Source organism: Oryctolagus cuniculus, chromosome 2 (genome assembly GCF_051225735.1).
Source record: "Oryctolagus cuniculus isolate XC-2025 breed Fujian yellow rabbit chromosome 2, ASM5122573v1, whole genome shotgun sequence".
NCBI classification, from domain to species: Eukaryota; Metazoa; Chordata; class Mammalia; order Lagomorpha; family Leporidae; genus Oryctolagus; species Oryctolagus cuniculus.
Window position 1 is genome coordinate 108,754,127 of NC_142868.1, and position 18,186 is coordinate 108,772,312.

At 53.2% G+C, this 18,186-nt stretch overlaps 1 protein-coding gene and 2 long non-coding RNA genes across 6 annotated transcripts in view; 1 reads left to right on the forward strand and 2 right to left on the reverse strand.

Annotated features, from left to right (window-relative positions):
- Nucleotides 1-6,616: 6,616 nt before the first annotated feature.
- Nucleotides 6,617-9,829, reverse strand: POU3F3 (POU class 3 homeobox 3). The gene has a single exon (XM_002710000.6). It carries the CDS (start codon nucleotides 9,713-9,715, stop codon nucleotides 8,189-8,191), a length of 1,527 nt encoding a protein of 508 aa, XP_002710046.2. The 5' UTR covers nucleotides 9,716-9,829; the 3' UTR covers nucleotides 6,617-8,188.
- Nucleotides 9,830-10,524: 695 nt separating this feature from the next.
- LOC138848805 (uncharacterized) lies at nucleotides 10,525-11,709 on the reverse strand. The gene is made up of 3 exons (XR_011386900.2): nucleotides 11,572-11,709; nucleotides 11,352-11,411; nucleotides 10,525-10,665 (listed from the first exon to the last, which is right to left on the reverse strand). It is a non-coding gene; the product is annotated as an uncharacterized LOC138848805 (long non-coding RNA).
- Nucleotides 11,710-11,805: 96 nt separating this feature from the next.
- LOC108175989 (uncharacterized) overlaps nucleotides 11,806-18,186 on the forward strand; it is a 58,973-nt gene continuing 52,592 nt past the window's right edge. For 2 of the 4 annotated variants that reach the window (XR_016230160.1, XR_016230164.1), the window contains exon 1: nucleotides 12,656-12,889. This is a non-coding gene — a long non-coding RNA (uncharacterized LOC108175989). Of the gene's footprint in view, nucleotides 11,940-12,655; nucleotides 12,890-13,619; nucleotides 13,859-18,186 lie in introns of those variants that run through there. The other 2 variants (XR_016230163.1, XR_016230161.1) reach the window with 2 other exon arrangements.

An 18,186-nucleotide genomic window follows, 5' to 3' on the forward strand; every position in this document is an offset into this window, starting at 1 on the left:
CTCACTGCGTCGCACCTGATTCTTGCTTCCTCTGGACGCTTTTCTCTCAAAACAGTTCCCCACTGTCGACTTACACGGGGAAGGGAGTTCACATGGAGAAAACTCCCTGAGCTAAAAAAAAAAACCCAGGCTGTGGTTGGTTCTCCAGGTGAGGGATTTTATCAGGGCTATTTTGGTGACTAAGAAGTCATTACCTTGAACCCTTGCCTACGGATCACTTCTCTCAGGAGGGAAGCAGGCAGCAGGCACCTTTCTACAGATATTTCTAAGACCATGGCAACTGAGTATATCTTAAGGGTACGATTTTTAGTATATTGCCAGTCAGCTCAATTTACTCAAATTTTAGTTTTGTTCACATGCACGTGCACACACACAACACACACACACACACACCAGCCAGGATTATATTACCCTCAAACTTCCATTGGGCAACTTCGGTGACAGCTACCAATACACGTCTTTTCTGAAGGAAAAAAATAAAACAAAATAGGGAAGCAAACGCTCTCCATATATCTTAAAAGGTTATTTTATACAGTGTAATGTCCCCATAGACCAGAATTGGCAGGAGACTTCTGTTCCTTTTTCAAAGAACAGGTAAACGAACCACTCTCTTGCTCTCCCAAATCACAGCTATTTTTAAAAGCTGAAATTTCTGTCTCCAACAGGAGGAGGAGGAACGAATTCCATTAATGAATTACATACATGGAATGTGGCTTGTCTAGGGCAATTGTATTTGTAAATAAATGGCTTCCTGCTTATTATGTATGTTTTCCTGAAGGGAAAGAAAAAAAAAAAAAACCAGACCCCCCCCCCCCCAGCAGGTCGTTTCACAGCAAGTAGCTCAACTTGGGTTCCAATTCCACTACTTTTTCATATTCACTAGAAAGAAATCCATCAGGTTCAAGTGAGTCAGTTGTGGGGGTCCCTATCCTGAGGTTCCTATGATTAGGAACGTGACACCTCCGAGGTGCTCAGAGTATGACCCAAGTGCAGTGCAAGGGGGCCTGGCTCTTTGGCAATGCTGCCGGGATAAATCACGGCAGGGTAGGGGGAGCTCACTTTGGCTCTGGGATTTTGCTAAAGTTGATCACCACCTCCTTTTGCAGCTTAGAAATGCAGCCGGCTAGGGAGGCTCCCGGGCGAGTGGAGTGGGCACAGACCTGCGGCTGGGCATCCCTGCCGGGCTCTCGCCTCCCGCGTCCTCACGCACCAGTCTCAGTATCACCCAGCAGTCTTGGGGCCCCGCAGTCCCCTGGGAAGGAAGGGGCGCAGGCGGGGGAGGGGGACCAGGACGGGCCCAGGCCCAGGCGGCCTGGAGATGCTCGAGTTTCCAACACGCGGGAAGCCCAAGAACTCCACCGCCCAGCGCGGGTGCGCAGGGCCCGGCGTCCCGAAACTCCACAAAGCCGCCGGCCGCCTCCCGCCCTGCCCCCGCTCCCCAGTCCCAGTCGCCCGGACCTCGCTGTACTCTCAGACAATACGACTGCCTGCGCACCAGGCCATTGTGCCTTGGCCCCTGGTGCCCCCACGTTCGCTCTGTAGCGAAAGGCGGCAGATGGGAAGCTTTCCGGCAGCCAGCGCAGCCGCGCTCCACACGCGGCAGCAGGCGTCCTTGGGGAAGCCATGCGCGCAGGGTGCCTGCCCCGCAGGTGGGTCCCAGGCTCCCGGGTCGCCACAGGCAGTGAAGACCCGGCGGGTCACGGAGCCAGGGCCCGTCTTCACTCTGTCCCCAACCCCAGGGCCCCCGGGGCGGCAAGGAAGTGCGTTTCAGGGAGCAGGATCATCTAGGCCCTGACCCTCACCTCCCGCACAGGAGAGGCTGGGCGCCGGAATGGAAAATCCGCAGGCGTGTGGAGCAGCCAAGCCATGTCTACCTTGCTTCCCACGTGCAGGCCAAAAAGTTGTCGCCAGAACTTCTGGAACCCGAGCTGCCTCCAGCCTTTGAAAGAGACTTTCACAAGTTTCTCTCTCTCTCTCTCTCTCTCTCTCTCTCTCTCTCTCTCTCTTTCTCTCTCTCTCCCTCTCTCTCTCTCTCTCGCCATCCGGGTGTGTCGGTCACTCTGCTAACTGCTCTCTGGTCTCTCGGGCCCACAGGGCCCGAGGATTTTGCAGAATAATAATAATCAGGGTAGAAATGATGAGGCTGGCGAAGAAAGATGCGGAGACGGAGAGGGAGAACAGAGACGCTAATGAAATGGGGATTTTTCAACCTGTGTCTCACTCAGTTTTCGGCTGACAATTATCAGTAACCCCAACAGACGACTCCATTAAAAAAAAAAAAAAAGAATTTACGACTGCTCTCGAAGGCCGTTATTTTTTTCACATCGCTTTTAGGAAGATAGATGAACAAAACATCGCGTTTCAAGCCATTTTGATCTGTAATTAAGTGGCAGGATCGGTTTGTATTCTTTTTTTTTTTTTTTTTTTTTACAGAAGTCGCAGTGATCCAAAGTCGGATTGCTGTGTCAGAGTGGCATTTTTATTAATGAGAATACAAAAAGCTTGCATATTCTTAGCCCTGCTTGAATTTAGTTGCTAAGCAACCGGTGTATGGTAATTCATCCGCGAAATTTAAATCTTTGAGAAAGGATCGTGCGTTTTGCTGAATGGTCGCCACGAGGAAAACAACTTGTGGGACCCGCAGCAGCTGCCACCGGGCCGCCGGGCCGCCGGGCCGCACGGGGACCCGGCCGCCCCGCCGCGACCGCCCCAGCCCGCTCTCGCGCGCCGCCCTGCAGCCCCCGCCCCCGCCCTCGCCGCCCCCAGCCCCGGGGATCGGCGGGCTGCGGAGGCCCGGCTGCCCTGGGCCCCTACCCGCCCCAGCTCTCCGAGCTCGGGGTTTCACCGCAGGCAGGCCCTGCACCTGACCCAGTCTCCCTCCCCCGGCGCGCGCGCGCGCGCACACACACACACACACACACACACACGGGCGCGCGTCGGGCCGCCGCGACAAAGCCTGCTGCCCCCCTCCCAGACCCCTCTGAGGTCACTTCCAGAGCCGGCTCTTCCTCGAGCAAGGCCGCACTCATCAAGGACGCAGCCCACAGCCCGCCAGAAGGCCAGGCGGCCGCCGCTGGCCGGCAGTGACATCATAGGTTCCTGCTCGCCAAGCTCGCGCCCACATTTTAGGATACAGGAACAAACACGGATGTGAAATCAAGAATGAAAGAGAGTAATCTAATTAATAGGCCATGAGCCAGGCTAACAAAATCAAAGAATCTGATTACACAAGTATTCCTCTCGCTATCTCCGCTGCCCCTACCCCCAGCTCGTCCAGCCCTCGCACTGCTTCCTTTGCTAGTCTGAAAAGTTCAGGGGGCGAACGCAGAACCCCCTGATTGCCTTACCGAAATCAAGATCAAGCCTGGCTCCCGCAGCCAGGAGGTCATGTGGGTGACCTTGAGGCCCTCAGACCCACACCCTGAAGAAGCGCGATGTCCCCGCGATGTGCAGGAGAGCACCCCACCCCCAAGACACACACACACACACACACACACACACACACACACACACCGAGGCAGCACACCACCACCACCACCAACACCTGCGCTGGCAACTCATGCTCTCTGTAGCTGGACCAGGACACAGGGGTTTTCTCCTTCATAGCCATTTTCAGAGGTTCTACCTTAAAAAAAATCTAATACAGCTCTTTTTCTGCATCACCTTGCTTCTGGGTCACTGACAACCTCAGACTCCCAACTCCCTTCATGCTGCCTGCCCCAGCACAGAGATCTGAACACAGGCAGGTGTAAAGGTTTATCCCTGAAACAGCATCGGTTCTAACCGGTACAGCAAGCCACATGCATTCCACGAAAGAAGAGAATTCTTTCATTTCTATCTTTCAGCCTTAAAAAAAAAATAACAACCAACCAGGTCCACCTCCTAAATAATTAATTCCAAGTCTGCATCCAGTGCCAATACTTGTTGCATCCATTTTAGAGTTGATTAATTACCCTGGAACTCGGGCAAACTCAACTCCATGTGGAGAGAATGTTTCTTCCTTCAATTTAGTTCTGAGAGCTACAAGTTATTGATGGATCTTACTCTATTTACATACAAATTGGTGCAAATATGCTCATCTCTTAAAATGCATTTTGTATAAATATATAAAAGTGTCATTTTGGATGTAGCTTGAAGAGGTTGATCATTTATTACAAAAATAAACGAATAAATACAACAATATATTGTTGCTTCCAACAGGATAAATACTTTACAAATATATAATTTAAAAAACAAATTTAATTGTTAAAATTATTTAAAATATTACACTTATCGATAAAACTATCAATAGTATATACTGTTCTCCGAATGCTGAAAACCATTCATACAAAACAAATTATGAGCATGATAATGAACAAACACTGGAAGCTACAGGCAAGCAGAAGGGCTCTCTAAGATCAATAATGAACAGTTCAGTTTTGGAACAAAGAAGTAGTCCTTGGCTAAGTGCTTAAAAAGGAAAAAAGCAAAGTAAAGACAGCAAAGTGACTATTTTAAATACACCTTGGATGGTTTATCACACAGACTGCCAGGGGATGATGGCTGGGGTGAATGAGGTGGCAGGGGCTAGGACTACTGACCAAGAGCCACAGAACTCTGTAAAGTATAAATGGGCCTCGCCTGGAATTAGTCAGGCTGATGGAACAGAACTTTGTCACTTTCCTTTGGGCTGGAAGGGGAGGAGGGCATTGAAACGGAGGAAACAAATGGGTACTTTACGAAGCACAAGACACTTGTGCTGCAAAGGAACACAATGACCAAATTCATTAAAAAGATCTGGTGATATATAACAATATTTTCATTATTTACATGTGTAACAATATAAGCCTTGGCACAAAACCTCTCAGTTAAATCTGTCCTCATTTGTTTTTCGACCATGAATTTCACTTCATAAATACATTCAAAGAGTTGAATTTCAAAAATGGAGAGCAAGCTTTAACTCACTTTAGAAAATACAAAATAATAAAGCAAAATGGGCTTGCTTTCCCAATTTCTCCTGTTAAAGTCACTCTATTACCTCCAAATCAGGGCAAAGGTTTTTTAACAGAAAAGTGTGAAATCTACTGTTAGTTCTTTCGTTGTCAGCTACATCAAGCAAGAAGATACCTTCCAAAAATCTTACAGATCAATTCACTGTATAATCAAAAACCACCATGCTTGTAGGAAAAAACAGGATTCCATCTCATGTGCCAACAGTAGCTACCAGACAGAAACCACCTGCCTACCCCTCAGCTTTCCAATGCGGCTTTCTTCACTTGCCCCTGTAGATGCTCAGAAAAAAACAAAAACAAAACAAAAACCCCAGAACCCCAAACCAATGAACTTCGCTCCCACCCCACTGCAGGTTGAAAATCTGCTGTGCAGAGCCATTACAATAGCAAGAAAACACAGAAATAAGAAGACAGAGAAAAGTAAATTGTGGTTTCTGGTCTTCATTTTTTCCTTCTCTCTGTTTAATAAATATGGCCTTTTTCAGATTTCACAAATCAAAATGATTGTGATTTTTAGTACGATCTGGTGTTTAAAATAATGCAACTCAGTACATGGCCATCTGGCTGGGCTTGATTTATGAAAGTGACACAGGGCCTGTCTGGGAGAAATAACTGTTCCTGGTTGCTCTCACAGTTTTCCGGGGTTTTTAACCCCTGCCTCATTATCACAGTGGGGAGAGAGCGAAGTAGGCAAAAAGTGAGTGACAAATCAGTGAGACTGGGGACAAGTCTAGGAAATCTACAAAACCATCGTTTCATCACCCCTACACAGTTCCTTTTTCAACAGTACTCTACGTAGGGACTCAACCAAGCAGAGAGCCCTTTGCGCCTGGAGGACTGAACCTGAGCCATCATACTTTCGTTTTCCCACATTGTAAATACTGATGGATGTGACCGCTCTGCAAGATCTACCTACAAGTGACCTAATGAGCTAACACCGCCCCCACCCGCACCCCCAGCACCAGTAAGGAAGACAGCATCAGACTAGGGAAAGACCAAAACACAGCCACGGAAAGCCTCCAGCCACCAGAGTCAGGATTTTAGAACTATATGCTTCCATTATGGAAAGGAAAAAAAAAAAAACAACAGAAAGCATAATAATTTAAATGTAATGACATATAGTTATTCATGGGAAGCGATTGATATCAAAATATTTTATAGGCTGCTAAGCTATTCTTCGCAAACAGAAAAGAGACACTGGAAATTGTTGGGGGTGGGGAAGAGAGGAAGATGAGAGGTTGAACTTGAGGGGAGGGCTGTAGTAACCATGAATAACCAGTTGGCACATTTTCACTGGGAGTGTAGTTTCATCTTCTGATAAGGAACACAGGTATCTCCAACAAAAGGAGTGGCATTTAGGCAAAGTCTCACCTAAAAACACCAGAGACACCCACTAACATGAAGGGAGAGAAAAAGGTGCAGGCCCATGGGTTAAGGAGTGCCGACTCTGTGAGAATACTAGCTGTTAAGCAACGCCTGTCCTTTACACTACATGTCCAAAGCTACCGTACGGAGAAGGCTCTAATTCCTCAACGCTAGCAACTTAAGGATTTGCATTAGTAAAAAAATATTTTCTAAAGAACTCTTTTCTCCCCACACAGTTTTTATGCATCAGACACAGACTATTTCATTCTAACAAATTTATTTTCTCGATCAGCTCTTACGGAATCACTACTCAAATTAAATTACAATCAAATGATCACATCAAAAGATACCCTTATTACCTAACAACTGTCCATATTTTCATTTCATTTTGATTTGTGCTCGTCTGAAAAAAACACGTAATACAAGATCTGGGGAAAAATAAATTACCGTTTTGCAGCAGTTCATAAGTATTCTGAATAAAATATTAAAAGAAGTCATTTAATGAAAATATAAAGCAAATATTTTTAGATCAACAACGGATCTAACGATTCTCTATTGCCGTCTTTTGAAAAGTCTGTTTATTAAAACCTACCAAAAACACTGCTTGGAAAGGGCAGCATTATATAATAACATCCGCAGCACCCATTCGATCAGAGTTGGCAACGGATTGAAGGGAGAAGTCCAGAGACGCGCAGCGGCCGGTGCTGTCTTTCTAAAAATCCCTTTATCTGAGTCAGTCCACAAATAAAAAATAAAAAAATGTTAATAAAAAAAATATTAGCGGTGGGATCTCCAAGGCATCGTCCACCCCGAGTGGCAGCCGTCAGGGCTGGAGCTGGCGGCTGGGCCTCGCACCCGATGCGCCCGCCTGCGCGCGCGGCCCTTGGCGGGGCCGCTCGCCGCTCCCGGGCAGACGTCCCCCTCTCCCTGGCCCGTCCTCTGCTGGTTCCCGATGCTTTGATTTCCAAGGTTACTTTGCAGACACTTTGCTTCTGGCTTTGCTCTTCAGCCTGTTAATTTCAGACGCTGTGAATACTTTCTCTCTCTCTTCCGCCCCCCCTCCCAAGAGACTGTTTTTTCCCCCTCTTTTTCCCATTTCAAAGTTGATTTGTTTGTTCCCAAATGACTTGAACATGGCCAAGAAAAACAGGGTTCTGGAGCACCTGGTGTCCCCTGATGCGAGCCGGTGGGTGCCTCTGCTTGCTCCCGGGAAAGTTAGTCTCCGAGTGTCTCCGGAGCTGCAGCTGTTTTGGAGTGAGCAAGTGGAAGCAAGGGGAACTCTTTTCTTCTCTTTTCTCTCTTTCTTTCTTTTTGTAAGGAGACGAGGGCGAGGCAGGTGCTGTCTCCTGCAGCCTGCCGCGGAGGGCACCCAGCGAGGGCGCGGCCTCGCGTGCACTTTTGGTGCGCAGAGCATCGTCACCCTTCTTGGAAAACAAAACCCAAACACCGCCACAGTGGAAGCGGGTTCTTACGGCCGCCCACTTCTTGCTCTTCCGGTTTTGTGATATACGCATATAAAACAGTCAGAGTATGTATCACGCTTTTCCAAAACAGTCTTTTTGGTCCCTCTTTCCTTGGACTTGAAAGAGACCCCGTCTCCTTGGTCCGTTTCTCCCTCGTTTTTCTTTTTTCTTTTTCCTCCAAGGGCGGGCATGCCTGTCTTTGGGCGCAGGGGAGGGCGGCGGCGGGGCCCCGGGCTCCGACCGGTGCGGCCCGGGTGCGGGGTTGGCGCGGCGGCGGCGGCTGCGGCGGCGGCGGCGGAGCTGGAGGCGGCGGCTGCGGAGGCGGCGGCGGCGGCGGCGGCGGCCCTGTGCGCGCGGCGCCCCGCGCCCTCACTGCACGCTCGTCTGCAGCCCGTGGTGCGGTGGCGGCGTGTCGGCGCTCACGGTGCCCACCTGCGAGTACACATCGTCGGGCGGCTGCTGCGGGATCCCGGGCGGCGTCATGCGCTTCTCCTTCTGGCGCCGGTTGCAGAACCAGACCCGCACCACCTCCTTCTCCAGCTGCAGGCTGTCGGCCAGGTTGGTGATCTCCTGCGCCGAGGGCTTGGGGCACTTGAGGAAGTGGCTCTCGAGCGCGCCCTTGACGCTCACCTCGATGGAGGTCCGCTTCTTGCGCTTGCGGCCCTGCGCCGCGATCTTGTCGATGCTGGTGGGGCTGCCCGTGCTGGAATCCGCCTCCTCCAGCCACTTGTTCAGCAGCGGCTTGAGCTTGCACATGTTCTTGAAACTCAGCTGCAGGGCCTCGAAGCGGCAGATGGTGGTCTGCGAGAACACGTTGCCGTACAGAGTGCCCAGCGCCAGCCCCACGTCGGCCTGCGTGAAGCCCAGCTTGATGCGCCGCTGCTTGAACTGCTTGGCGAACTGCTCCAGGTCGTCCGACGTCGGCGTGTCCTCGTCCGAGTGCGGGTCGTGGCTGTTGAGTCCCGGGCCCGCGCCCGCGCCGCCGCCGCCGCCGCCGCCGTGGTGCGGCGGTCCCTGCGCGTGGTGCGGGTGCGGCGGGTGCGGGTGCGCGTGGTGGTGGTGGTGGTGGTGGTGCTCGGCCAGCTCGGGCGTGTCCCCGCGCACCAGCCCCGGGTGCACCAGGCTCTGGGCGCCGCCGCCCGCGCCGCCGCCGCCGCCGCCGGGCCCCGGGGGCGCGCTCAGCATGCCGTTCACGGTGAAGCCCCCGGGCTGGGAGTACAGCAGGCTCTGCGGCGGCGGCGGCTGCTGGCCTCCGGCCATGGACGGGAGGTGCGCGGCAGCGGCGGCGGCGGCGGCAGCGGCGGCGGCGGCGGCGGCGGCCCCCCAGCCCCCCGGGTGGCCCTGGTGCGGCGGCGGCGGCGGCGGCCCGAGGTGAGGCGGCCCCCGGTGGTGCAGCGCGGTGCCCGCGTGCAGGTCGTCGCGCCCGGCGCCTCCCTTCACGTCGGGGCCCTGCGGTGGCGGCGGCGGCGGCGGCGGCTGCGGCGGCTGCTGGGGGCTGCCGGCCATGCCCACGGCGCTGCCCGACCACGGCGAGCTCGCTTCCACGGCGGCGGCGGCGGCGGCAGCGGCGGCGGCGGCGGCGTGGGGCAGGGCCGTGACCCACTGGTGCGCGTGGCTCAGCATATGGCCGCCGTTGCTGGCGGCCATGGCCCCCTGCATGAAGTCGCTCTGGACCATCTTGACGGAGGACGGGTCCCCCCGGTAGGCGCCCGAGGTCACGGCGGCGCTCCCGGGCTGCATGCCGCCGCCGCCGCCCCCTGCACTGCCGCCGCCACCGCCGCCGCCGCCGCCACCGCCGCCGCCACCGCCGGCCCCCGCCGCGTCCGAGTGCACAATGGAGCCGGCCGCCAGCAGGCTGTTCCCCGGCAGGTAGGGGTTAGAAGCCGCCGTGGCCATGCCGCTCCGCTCCCGCCACCCCACCGCCGCCACCACCGCCGCCGCCGCAGCAGCAGCAGCCGCGGCCGCCGCCGCCGCCGCCGCCGCGCCCCCCCGCCTCTCGCCTCCTCCGCCCCCTCCTCCTTCTCCCCCGCCCCCGCCCGGGGCCCCAGCCGGCCCCGCCGCCTTCGCCGCCGCCGCCGCCTCCTCCGCCTCCGCCGCCGCCGCCGCCGCCTTCGCCGCCGCCGCCTCCGCCCCCGCCGCCGCCGCCGCCGCGGCCCCCGGCTGCAGCTGCAAGGCCGCTCGGCAGGGCGCGGGGGTCGCCGGCCGGCCTTGGTCAGCAGCAGCAGCAGCAGCAGCAGCAGGAGCAGCGCTCTGGGGAGGGGGGCTCGCTTCTCCGGGCGCGCTCCGTGGCCACCCCCTTCAGGGGGGGTCGTGGCCGCCCCCCGGCCCCGGCGCGCTCGGCTCGTTCCAGCGGGGCAATCCGGGCGGGGGCGGGAACCTGCACTTGGGGCTCTCTCCCGGGGGCGCGCGCCGGCTCCCGCTCCTCCTGCCCTCGGCCGGGCTGCGGGCTCAGTCCACCTGCCAAGCGCAGGTTTCGTCGGAGACAACAAAGGAAGCCGCCGTGCCTTTCTTCCCCGGCCGACTCGCGGGGGTGGCCGGCCGCCGGCCCGGCCCTGCCCTGGTGCGCGCTCCTCTCGCCTCCTTAGGGACGCATCTCACTCGCAAAACTTTTTCCGTCCCCTGAAGGCGTGGTGGCGGTGGCGGTGTCGGCTGCGCGCGGGGGCCGAGAGGGGAGGCTGGCTCCTCTCTCCCGCTCTGCTCCTGCCGCCGTCTCAACTTTGGTTCTGTCCTAGGAAAACTTCTTGGCGGTGGCGCATTTCTCTGAAGTTGTTACTGCCGGAGCTCTCCGAAACAAGAGTCTCTTGTCATCCTCCTCGCAACAGTCACAGTCTGATGCGACATCTTTCCTTTTGGGCAGAAATTAGGAGACAGATAGAACAAGGAGAAAATCGAACAGGAAGAAAAAGGATGTCGAATCGCTCTGTTACCTTGTTGCTGGCGGTTGGGGCTGGTGTTTTATTTTTTTCCCAGCAGTTGTCTGGAGAGTGCATTGGTGGAGGTGTGTGTGTGCATAGGGGGGCTCCTGGGTACACAACCGACTCCGGTGGGCACGCTGCGCGGCTCGCGGGCGCTGGCCGTGCCCGAGCCCAGTTGCAGCGGGAGCTCGCTGTGCGCCCTAGCTCGCGCTCGCTCTCTCCCTCGCTCACTTTCCCTCTCTCTCCCTCCCTCTCTCTCTCGCGCGCCCGCTCTCGCTCCGATCTGACAGTTCGCTCTCTGTCCCTCCCTCTCAGAGCGGGGACTGTCGAATGTTTACCCTCCGCCGCGAGCGCGCACCCACCACCACACTTTCCCAAATACAAGGAAGTCGAACGCCAGGGACCCCGCGGATTGGCTACCCGCTGCGTGACTGGCAGCCCCGGAATGACTGGCTCAGGACGCGCGGCCCCCCTTCCGGCCGTTCCGATTGGTTGCTTTTTAATTTAGGCAGAGCGTCGTGGAGGCTGGAAATCTGTCGTCCCCCTCCAGCCTCCCTCCCCCGCGCCACTGTCCCCTCCCCGCCCCTCCCCCTCCGCCCCCTCCGCCACATCTTAACTCTTCGTGTCCAGCGCAGACGTCCGTGCTCCCTCGGCGGCTCCGGGCGTTCGCACTGGGTCTGGGTGTGTGTGTTGGGGGGCGGGGGGAGAGGAGAGATGAAGGAGGGGAAAAAAAAAAAAACCATGAAACACAGCAAAGCCGCCCACCCCGCCCGGTGCTGCGCCCCTAGCCGGGGATGTGCAAAGCGCGCGGCGCGGATGCACCATTCAAGCTAATACCTATAGACAGCCGTGTCCCCATTGGTCTCAAAGTTTCCTCTTCCCTTCACCAGCCGCTCCCCCATCTCCGTCTCGACGCGGGTGGGGCGAGGGTGGGGGAGGCCTCGCGTCGCCCAGAGCCCGGGTCGTGGCCACGCTCCTCGGAAATCCGCCACCGCAACTTCCCGCAGCCGCTGCGCGCCGGAGGCGGCCCCCTTTGTTTAAGTTCTCCGGGGAAACCTGCAGCCCGGGGCCGCCGCGCAGACCCGCGCGTGCGAGACGGACCGCTCGCCGCCACCGCCTCCGCCCGCTGCCCGGCCATGGCCCTCGCGGCGCGGCGCGCCCGCCCGCCCTCCTCTGGGATCCGAGCGAGTGGCGTGCGTGCCCTTGTGAGTTTGGAGGGTGCGGGTCGGCGGAGCCGTGCGATGCGTTTGCAAAGCAATCAGTCCGGTCTTCCCCCATAGGTTCATCGTAAGTGGACGCGACCCCAGCGGCTTTAGGGATTCCCGTGGCAGGCGGCGGGAGAGCCCGGGGTGGGCCCGCCGCGCCCCGCGCCGCTCCACGGCTCGCTCCGCGCGCGCCTGTGTGCGTGTGTGCGTGCGTGATTTCTGCGCGATTGTCACTAGCGGTGGAGCTTTGCTCGCTGGCTATTCTTAGGCATGGTGGCACTGCTTTTTTTTTTTTTTTTCCTCCCTCTTTTTCTTTCTTTCTTTTCTGTCTTAGATGGGTTTGCGTGGTGGATGAGGCTGGCGGCCACAAATGCTTCCTCAGCCCAGCCCGGCTGAAAGAGTTAACGCGGACGGGCGGGGGAGCGCGCCGGGGAGGCGGGAGGCGCGGGGGTGGGGGTTGGAGGGGGACCGGCCGAGCGGAAACGCTGCACGCACGCAGGAACCTCAGCGAACCAAGGAAAAAGAGAAAGTGGCAACGAAAACAAGGGCAAATTGAGCCCTCCTCGGGGATTTCCAGTGAACTAACCCCGTTCGGACATTCAATAAATACATGGTTCCTAATGAGTGTGCGTGTGCGTGCTCCCCGCACCCCCAGCCGCGGGAACGCCCGCCGCCCCTAGGCTGCCCTGGCGGCGCGCGGACCGTGCAGAGCCCCAGCGCCGGCCCAGGACGCGCCTCGGCCGCGCTGGGGAATGGGCCTGCTCTGCTCGCCCGGGGCTGAATTCCTTGGCCAAGCTCAGTTAGGCGCACTCCGTTAGAGCCGGAGCCGCGGCCACGCAGCCTTCTCGTGATGTCCGGATTAGCAGTACAGGCGTAGAATTGATGTAGGACCTCGTCCAGCTCCTGCTCGGCGGGTGGCGGATACCCTCCTAGGACAGACACCCTCCTAGGTAGGTTGTAGCCAACGCCGACATTGTCAAGGTACAGCTCCGAAAGGCTGCGGGTACCAAACCCCCCAACAGAACGGATTTTCCCCTCCGCGTCCCCCCGCAAAGGTTCCTTCTCATATTTACGTGTGCGTGTGTGCATATAGGGAAGATGAAACACAGATTTCATTGAATAAATCTGAGCTCTCCAGGTGCAGGCGCTTGACTAGTCGGTGCCAGCGCCCCGTGTTTGCCTTTCCTGCCGATTTTGCTTGGATCCGGCTCAAAAAACCGAGAGAGTCTCGTGGTTTTGTTTACACTGAATGGGAAAGGATAGGAACAGAGCCACGGGGCCGCCTTTCATTAATATACAGTGAGGATTTTGTCTAAATTACCGCTATGAATTTCACAGTGCACGCTTTCAAAAGCAGTCTCAGGTGGCCTGGTGAAACCTGAGAACGCCTTTGCTACCAGATCCACTTTCTTCCTTTCTTTGCAAGGAGGGGAGCGTGCGCTGGGGTGGGAAGCCCCCCAAAACGCCGTGCTCCTCCGGAGCAGAACTGCGCTTCTGTTCCGAGGTCGAGCCCCTTCTTCCTCCCTCCCCTCTCCCCCCCACCCCGCACTTAGTTCTGGAACCGCTCCCCAGCCTCCCCCCACCCCAACCCTGCTTCCCGCCCCACCCCATCCGCCCCCTCCCTTTGCCGAGTGTGATTGTTTTGTCTGGAGAAGAAAAAAAAATCCAAAGTATATAACAAGGGGAGAACAGTTAGTGCTGATTTTCATTTGCATACATTTTCATATATTTTGGTGAAAATAATAGACTAGTGGAGAGCCGGGCTTGGAGGAGTCAGTGTGAAGGGAAGGCTAAGGATGCGTGGTTCTGAAGAGTTGAGAATACGTCTTTCCCTCGGCTCCCCTCCCCCAGTCACTTTATTTAAAAAAAAAAAAAAAAACCTTCTTTTATTTTAAAATCTAACACTGGAAGTTTGCTCGGTAAGTGCTTTTCATTTTCTATCCCGGCTTTGCCTTTCTCTGCCTCCACTCCTTTGCAGTTTATATTTATTTGTGTTGGTGCAGGTTGGGGAGCTTCTGCTCAGTACTTAGGACAAGAGAAGGCTTAGGGAGCAACTGCTTGAAGGAAGGGAGGGAAGGTGTTTGGGGGGGTGAGTAAAAAAGCCAACCCTGCTGAAATATTACATAAAAAGATGGACCCGGTCCAAGCTCCACAGAGCAAGGCACTTCTACTTTTGGGGGAGGGGAGGAGGGGGGTGGAAGAGTGCTATTAATTTTGATTGTTGATCGTGAGAAAAAAAAAAAAAAGCCCTGCAAAGAAGTGATTACTAAGCACACAGTATATAAATATTTCTTGGTCTTGTATTTTTTTTTCCCCTAGCAAGTCAGGACTAGGGAGAAGAGCACCCTCCTCCTCTAGACAGTGGTGATGTGGGGGAACTGTGTTTTGCCCACCGGTGCCGGGGTGGGTGGGGGGGACTCGTGCTGGGAGCAGGAGGGACTGAGTGATGGGGGGGCTTGGCCAGGGAGGGGAGAGAGCTGGGGAAGGAGGAAGCCAGGGAGCGAGGGAGAAGCAGGAAGTCGGTGCACCCCTAGTTAATGCTGCGTCTGGGGAGCAGGCGGTAGTGAAAACCCACCTGAAAGAGGGTGATCAATCAAAACTAACCAGGACATCCCACACTTGACTCCCACTGGAGGCCGGCACTGGAGCGGGCAGAACTGGATTTTACTTTGTTTTCCCTTTCTGACAGCCTGACTTGCCTCTTCCTTGTGCCTGTGCCTGGCTTTTGTGCAAATGCAGGGTGTAGTGACTGGCCGAGGTGCAGTTAATGAGATAAATATGGCTGGAGGAAATCGCTAGGCCAAGTCTGGGCCCGGGTGAGCGGCTTACCTTAGTGCAATAGGCCGGAGAGGACTTTGAATGGTTCTTGGTTTTGTTCTCTTAAAGGAAGCCGCATATGGGGTGAGGGGGGTGGGGGTGGGGAGGAGGGTCCAATGGCTGGAATTTCATTACGCTTTGGTAAGGCGTCACACCTTGCAATTTGGAATCGGTCATTTATTTGGAAACAGTGGATGCCAAATCAATGAAATGGTTTGTAAGGAGGCAGGAAGGGGTTTCAGCTGGGGAAGGGGGTTAGCATCGCCGGTTTTCCACTCCTTGTTTATCGGCTTGGCAGCCTCGCTTTTGAGTGGGGTTAACTCTGTGTGCGCCATTGGACCAGATGCCATATAGAGCTGCTCCCTGAAGATCATTTGTTTCCTTGATGGGGAACATTTCTGAGCAGAGCATATTGGTTGCCATAGAGAAAGAAATAAAAGGAAGAACACTAGTCACATTAAGCTATATGTTTGTGCACTGGGCGTTACATAAAAGGACCTGGCTTCAGCCAAAGAGAAGAAGCCAAACTAGAGACTCCTAGTGCCACTAAAACTAGCTTTATTTTGTTTTGGATTTTTTTTTTACAGTTGAAACGTATAAGCTAATTTTATTGGTTGTTGTTAATTTTATATGACACGGTTTACTGAACAAAATAAACTTTGCTCCGGAGTAGCACTGTGGATTTGTCAGCAGGGGGCGCACTGACTCGTCGTAGCTGGTCCTGAGCGAAATGTAGCTGCAAATCTGCTCTCCCAAACTTGCCAAAGGAAAAAAACACCCCTACCTTTCTGTGCTTGGTCACAATGAGGAGCGAATTCATTGAGTAACACCGCGTTTTAAAATAGGACAATGACCTCCCCACCCCCACCGCCCGTGTCTGTGAAATGGTCCAGAAAGAAGTACAGTTGAACGGTTGCTCCATTTCTTTCAGTAAAGTGTGTAGATGGCTGGAAAGCAGAAATGGGCTGAGAAAGCAAGAACACTGTTGTTTAAAAAATTATTATTAAGAGTGTGTACAGGCTCCTTAAAAGCTACCTTTTAGGTTGTTTTTTTTTTCTTTTTGGAAATGGTCAAGAAAACAAAACGTGGTTTAAGATTAAATAACGAACCTTCATCAACCTGACCCATACTTTGACTTCTGAGTAATATTCAAAAGTCCGAAAGATTTAGTGAAAGCACCCAGGGTCTCTTTTACTCCGTTTGATATTTAGTATCTACTTTCATTCTTGGCAGCTGCTCCAGGTTGAGGAAGATTTTTGTATTTCTCTGTGAAAGGCTCCATGGGGAAAAGAAAATAGAAAATAGCCAAAGGTTAGAGGTAACTGGGCTTGAAACTTTTTAGTACAAGATTACTTAGCCCAGTTGATGAGAAAGTTTCAATAGAGCACAATGTCAGCCCAAAGGCTTTTAGATCCTGCCAGCCAAGACTGAACTTTATTGGGGTAAAGGCTGAAAAAAGATATGGGAGAAAACTTCCTAAAATAGTGAAGGGCAAATTCTGAGTGGTTCTGAGGAATTAGTTTGTCTCCAGCCGTTTTCCCAAGGAGATTCAGAGCGCATGACTCTGAAAGGGAAGCCACTAGTGACTTATAGCAAGAAGCAGCTTCCACGGTTCAGCGGCTGAACGCACCTGTATCTGTGTCCCAGCGCCCTTTGGGAAGGGGGCACGTTCCTCTGCCAGGGGCCTCAGCCACCTTATCCTCTCTAATTCAGCTCCACGACTACCGGGTTCCAGGCGTGACAAGTTTTTCTTTGAAACTAACTTTAGGGCATCATGGTTTGAATTGGACTGGTATTGAATCTGGGCTGGTGGAAAGATTATGGGAATAACATAAGCAAAGGAGACACACTCAAACACGTTTTAATTCGCCCTTGAGCTCTCACAGTGAGAGTAAGGAAATGTACTGTCAGGTTTGCGCTAATAAAACAAAGTGGAGAATTGAGAAAACTGTCATTTGAACCCAAACTTGCTTTTCTTCAGCTCACTGGACATTTCAGACAAAAGACTTCTTAGGGGAGAGCCACAGGCACCGGGTGAGTGTCTTAAAGCTCTAGGCTACTCTCCATGCCCAGGGCTGCTAGTGCATTTGAGAATTCATAAAGGGAAAGGAAAACTTTCCTATTCTGCCAGACATTTTGCAAAAATCCTGGAGAAGCAATCATTATATATATTCACAGCACATTTTTTTGTGTTGATTTTCATGAGATCTGATTGTTACTGTCTAGGTTCCTGTTTGTTTTCTTTGTTCTTTTTTGCAAATATACTTTAAAAAACAGAAAGAAAAGAAATGGTTGCCCCTTGTGATTTCTATAGTGTTAGGTCCCTTAAAGTAAAGAAACAGAAAATAAGAATTCTGAGTAAAGCAACAAGTTAATGTGAGATAAACGAATGTATTATAGAGATGGCTTTGGCATTCTGTAATGATTTGGGGTGGAAACGATCAAGCCGGGTATGAATTAAGATCCAAAGTGCTGGGCAAAGTTACAGACTTTTAATTGTTGGGGATGGCGAAATTGCTTGTGCCAAATGAAAGAATGAAGAACATTACCTGGGTCAAATGTACAAAACACACCGTGGATATTTACTCATTTGCAGAATGGGAAGGTGTTCTGATACCACGGCAGTTTGCAAGCACACTGGCCATTAGCATTTACAAATTAAAATGTTAAGCATACTTCCCAAACCACATTGCATGTTACATGCAAAGGGAAGGGCTCTTCAGCCCTTGCTTCTGGGTGCAAAAGACTGTTTTCCTGGCAGTGGGTGAGTAGTTTCTTAGTCTTCCTAAGTTTTTTTTTTTTTTCTTTTTGAGGCATATCCATGGTTTCATCTCCCACTTCTTTTTATCACTTTGATAACTGATTTCTCTGATCTTTAGGCAAGGGGCAAGCACTCAGTTTTTTTTTTTTTTTTAAGGTGCATTTGAAGGACTAATTATAAATGCAAAGAAACTATGATTTCTCAACCTAAAGTAAGGAGCTTTGTTTCTGAGACGTATAGGGCAGCTTTAAACTACAGGACATTTCAGATTCTGGAAAATAAATCCAGAAGGCACAGTAAGTTAGTAATTGAGTGTATGCTTTTAAAACGACCCCATTTCCAACAGTTTGCTCACTCTAGCTGCATCTGTGCAACTGATAAGCCTGGTAATGAAAGCTCCCAATCGCCAGGGAAGCAGGAGCTGACATACTGTCCTGGACTATTCTCGCATGCCCCCCTTACCACCTTCTGCCCCTATCCCCCCACTGTAATGGCCTTCATGAAATTTAAATTCCATAGAACTAGGTAACCCAGCTAATTGACCAAAATGATGGTGTTGATGATGATTAACCAAAAATGTGGGTATATCCTACCTAGAAAATAATCCCCAAGGTCAGGTCTCTCTCTCTCTCTCTCTCTCTCTCTCTCTCTCTGTGTGTGTGTGTGTGT

Coding starts and splice junctions, on each gene's coding strand:
- POU3F3 (XM_002710000.6), bottom strand. CDS start 9,715: ATGGCCACGGCGGCTTCTAACCCCTACCTGCCGGGGAACAGCCTGCTG.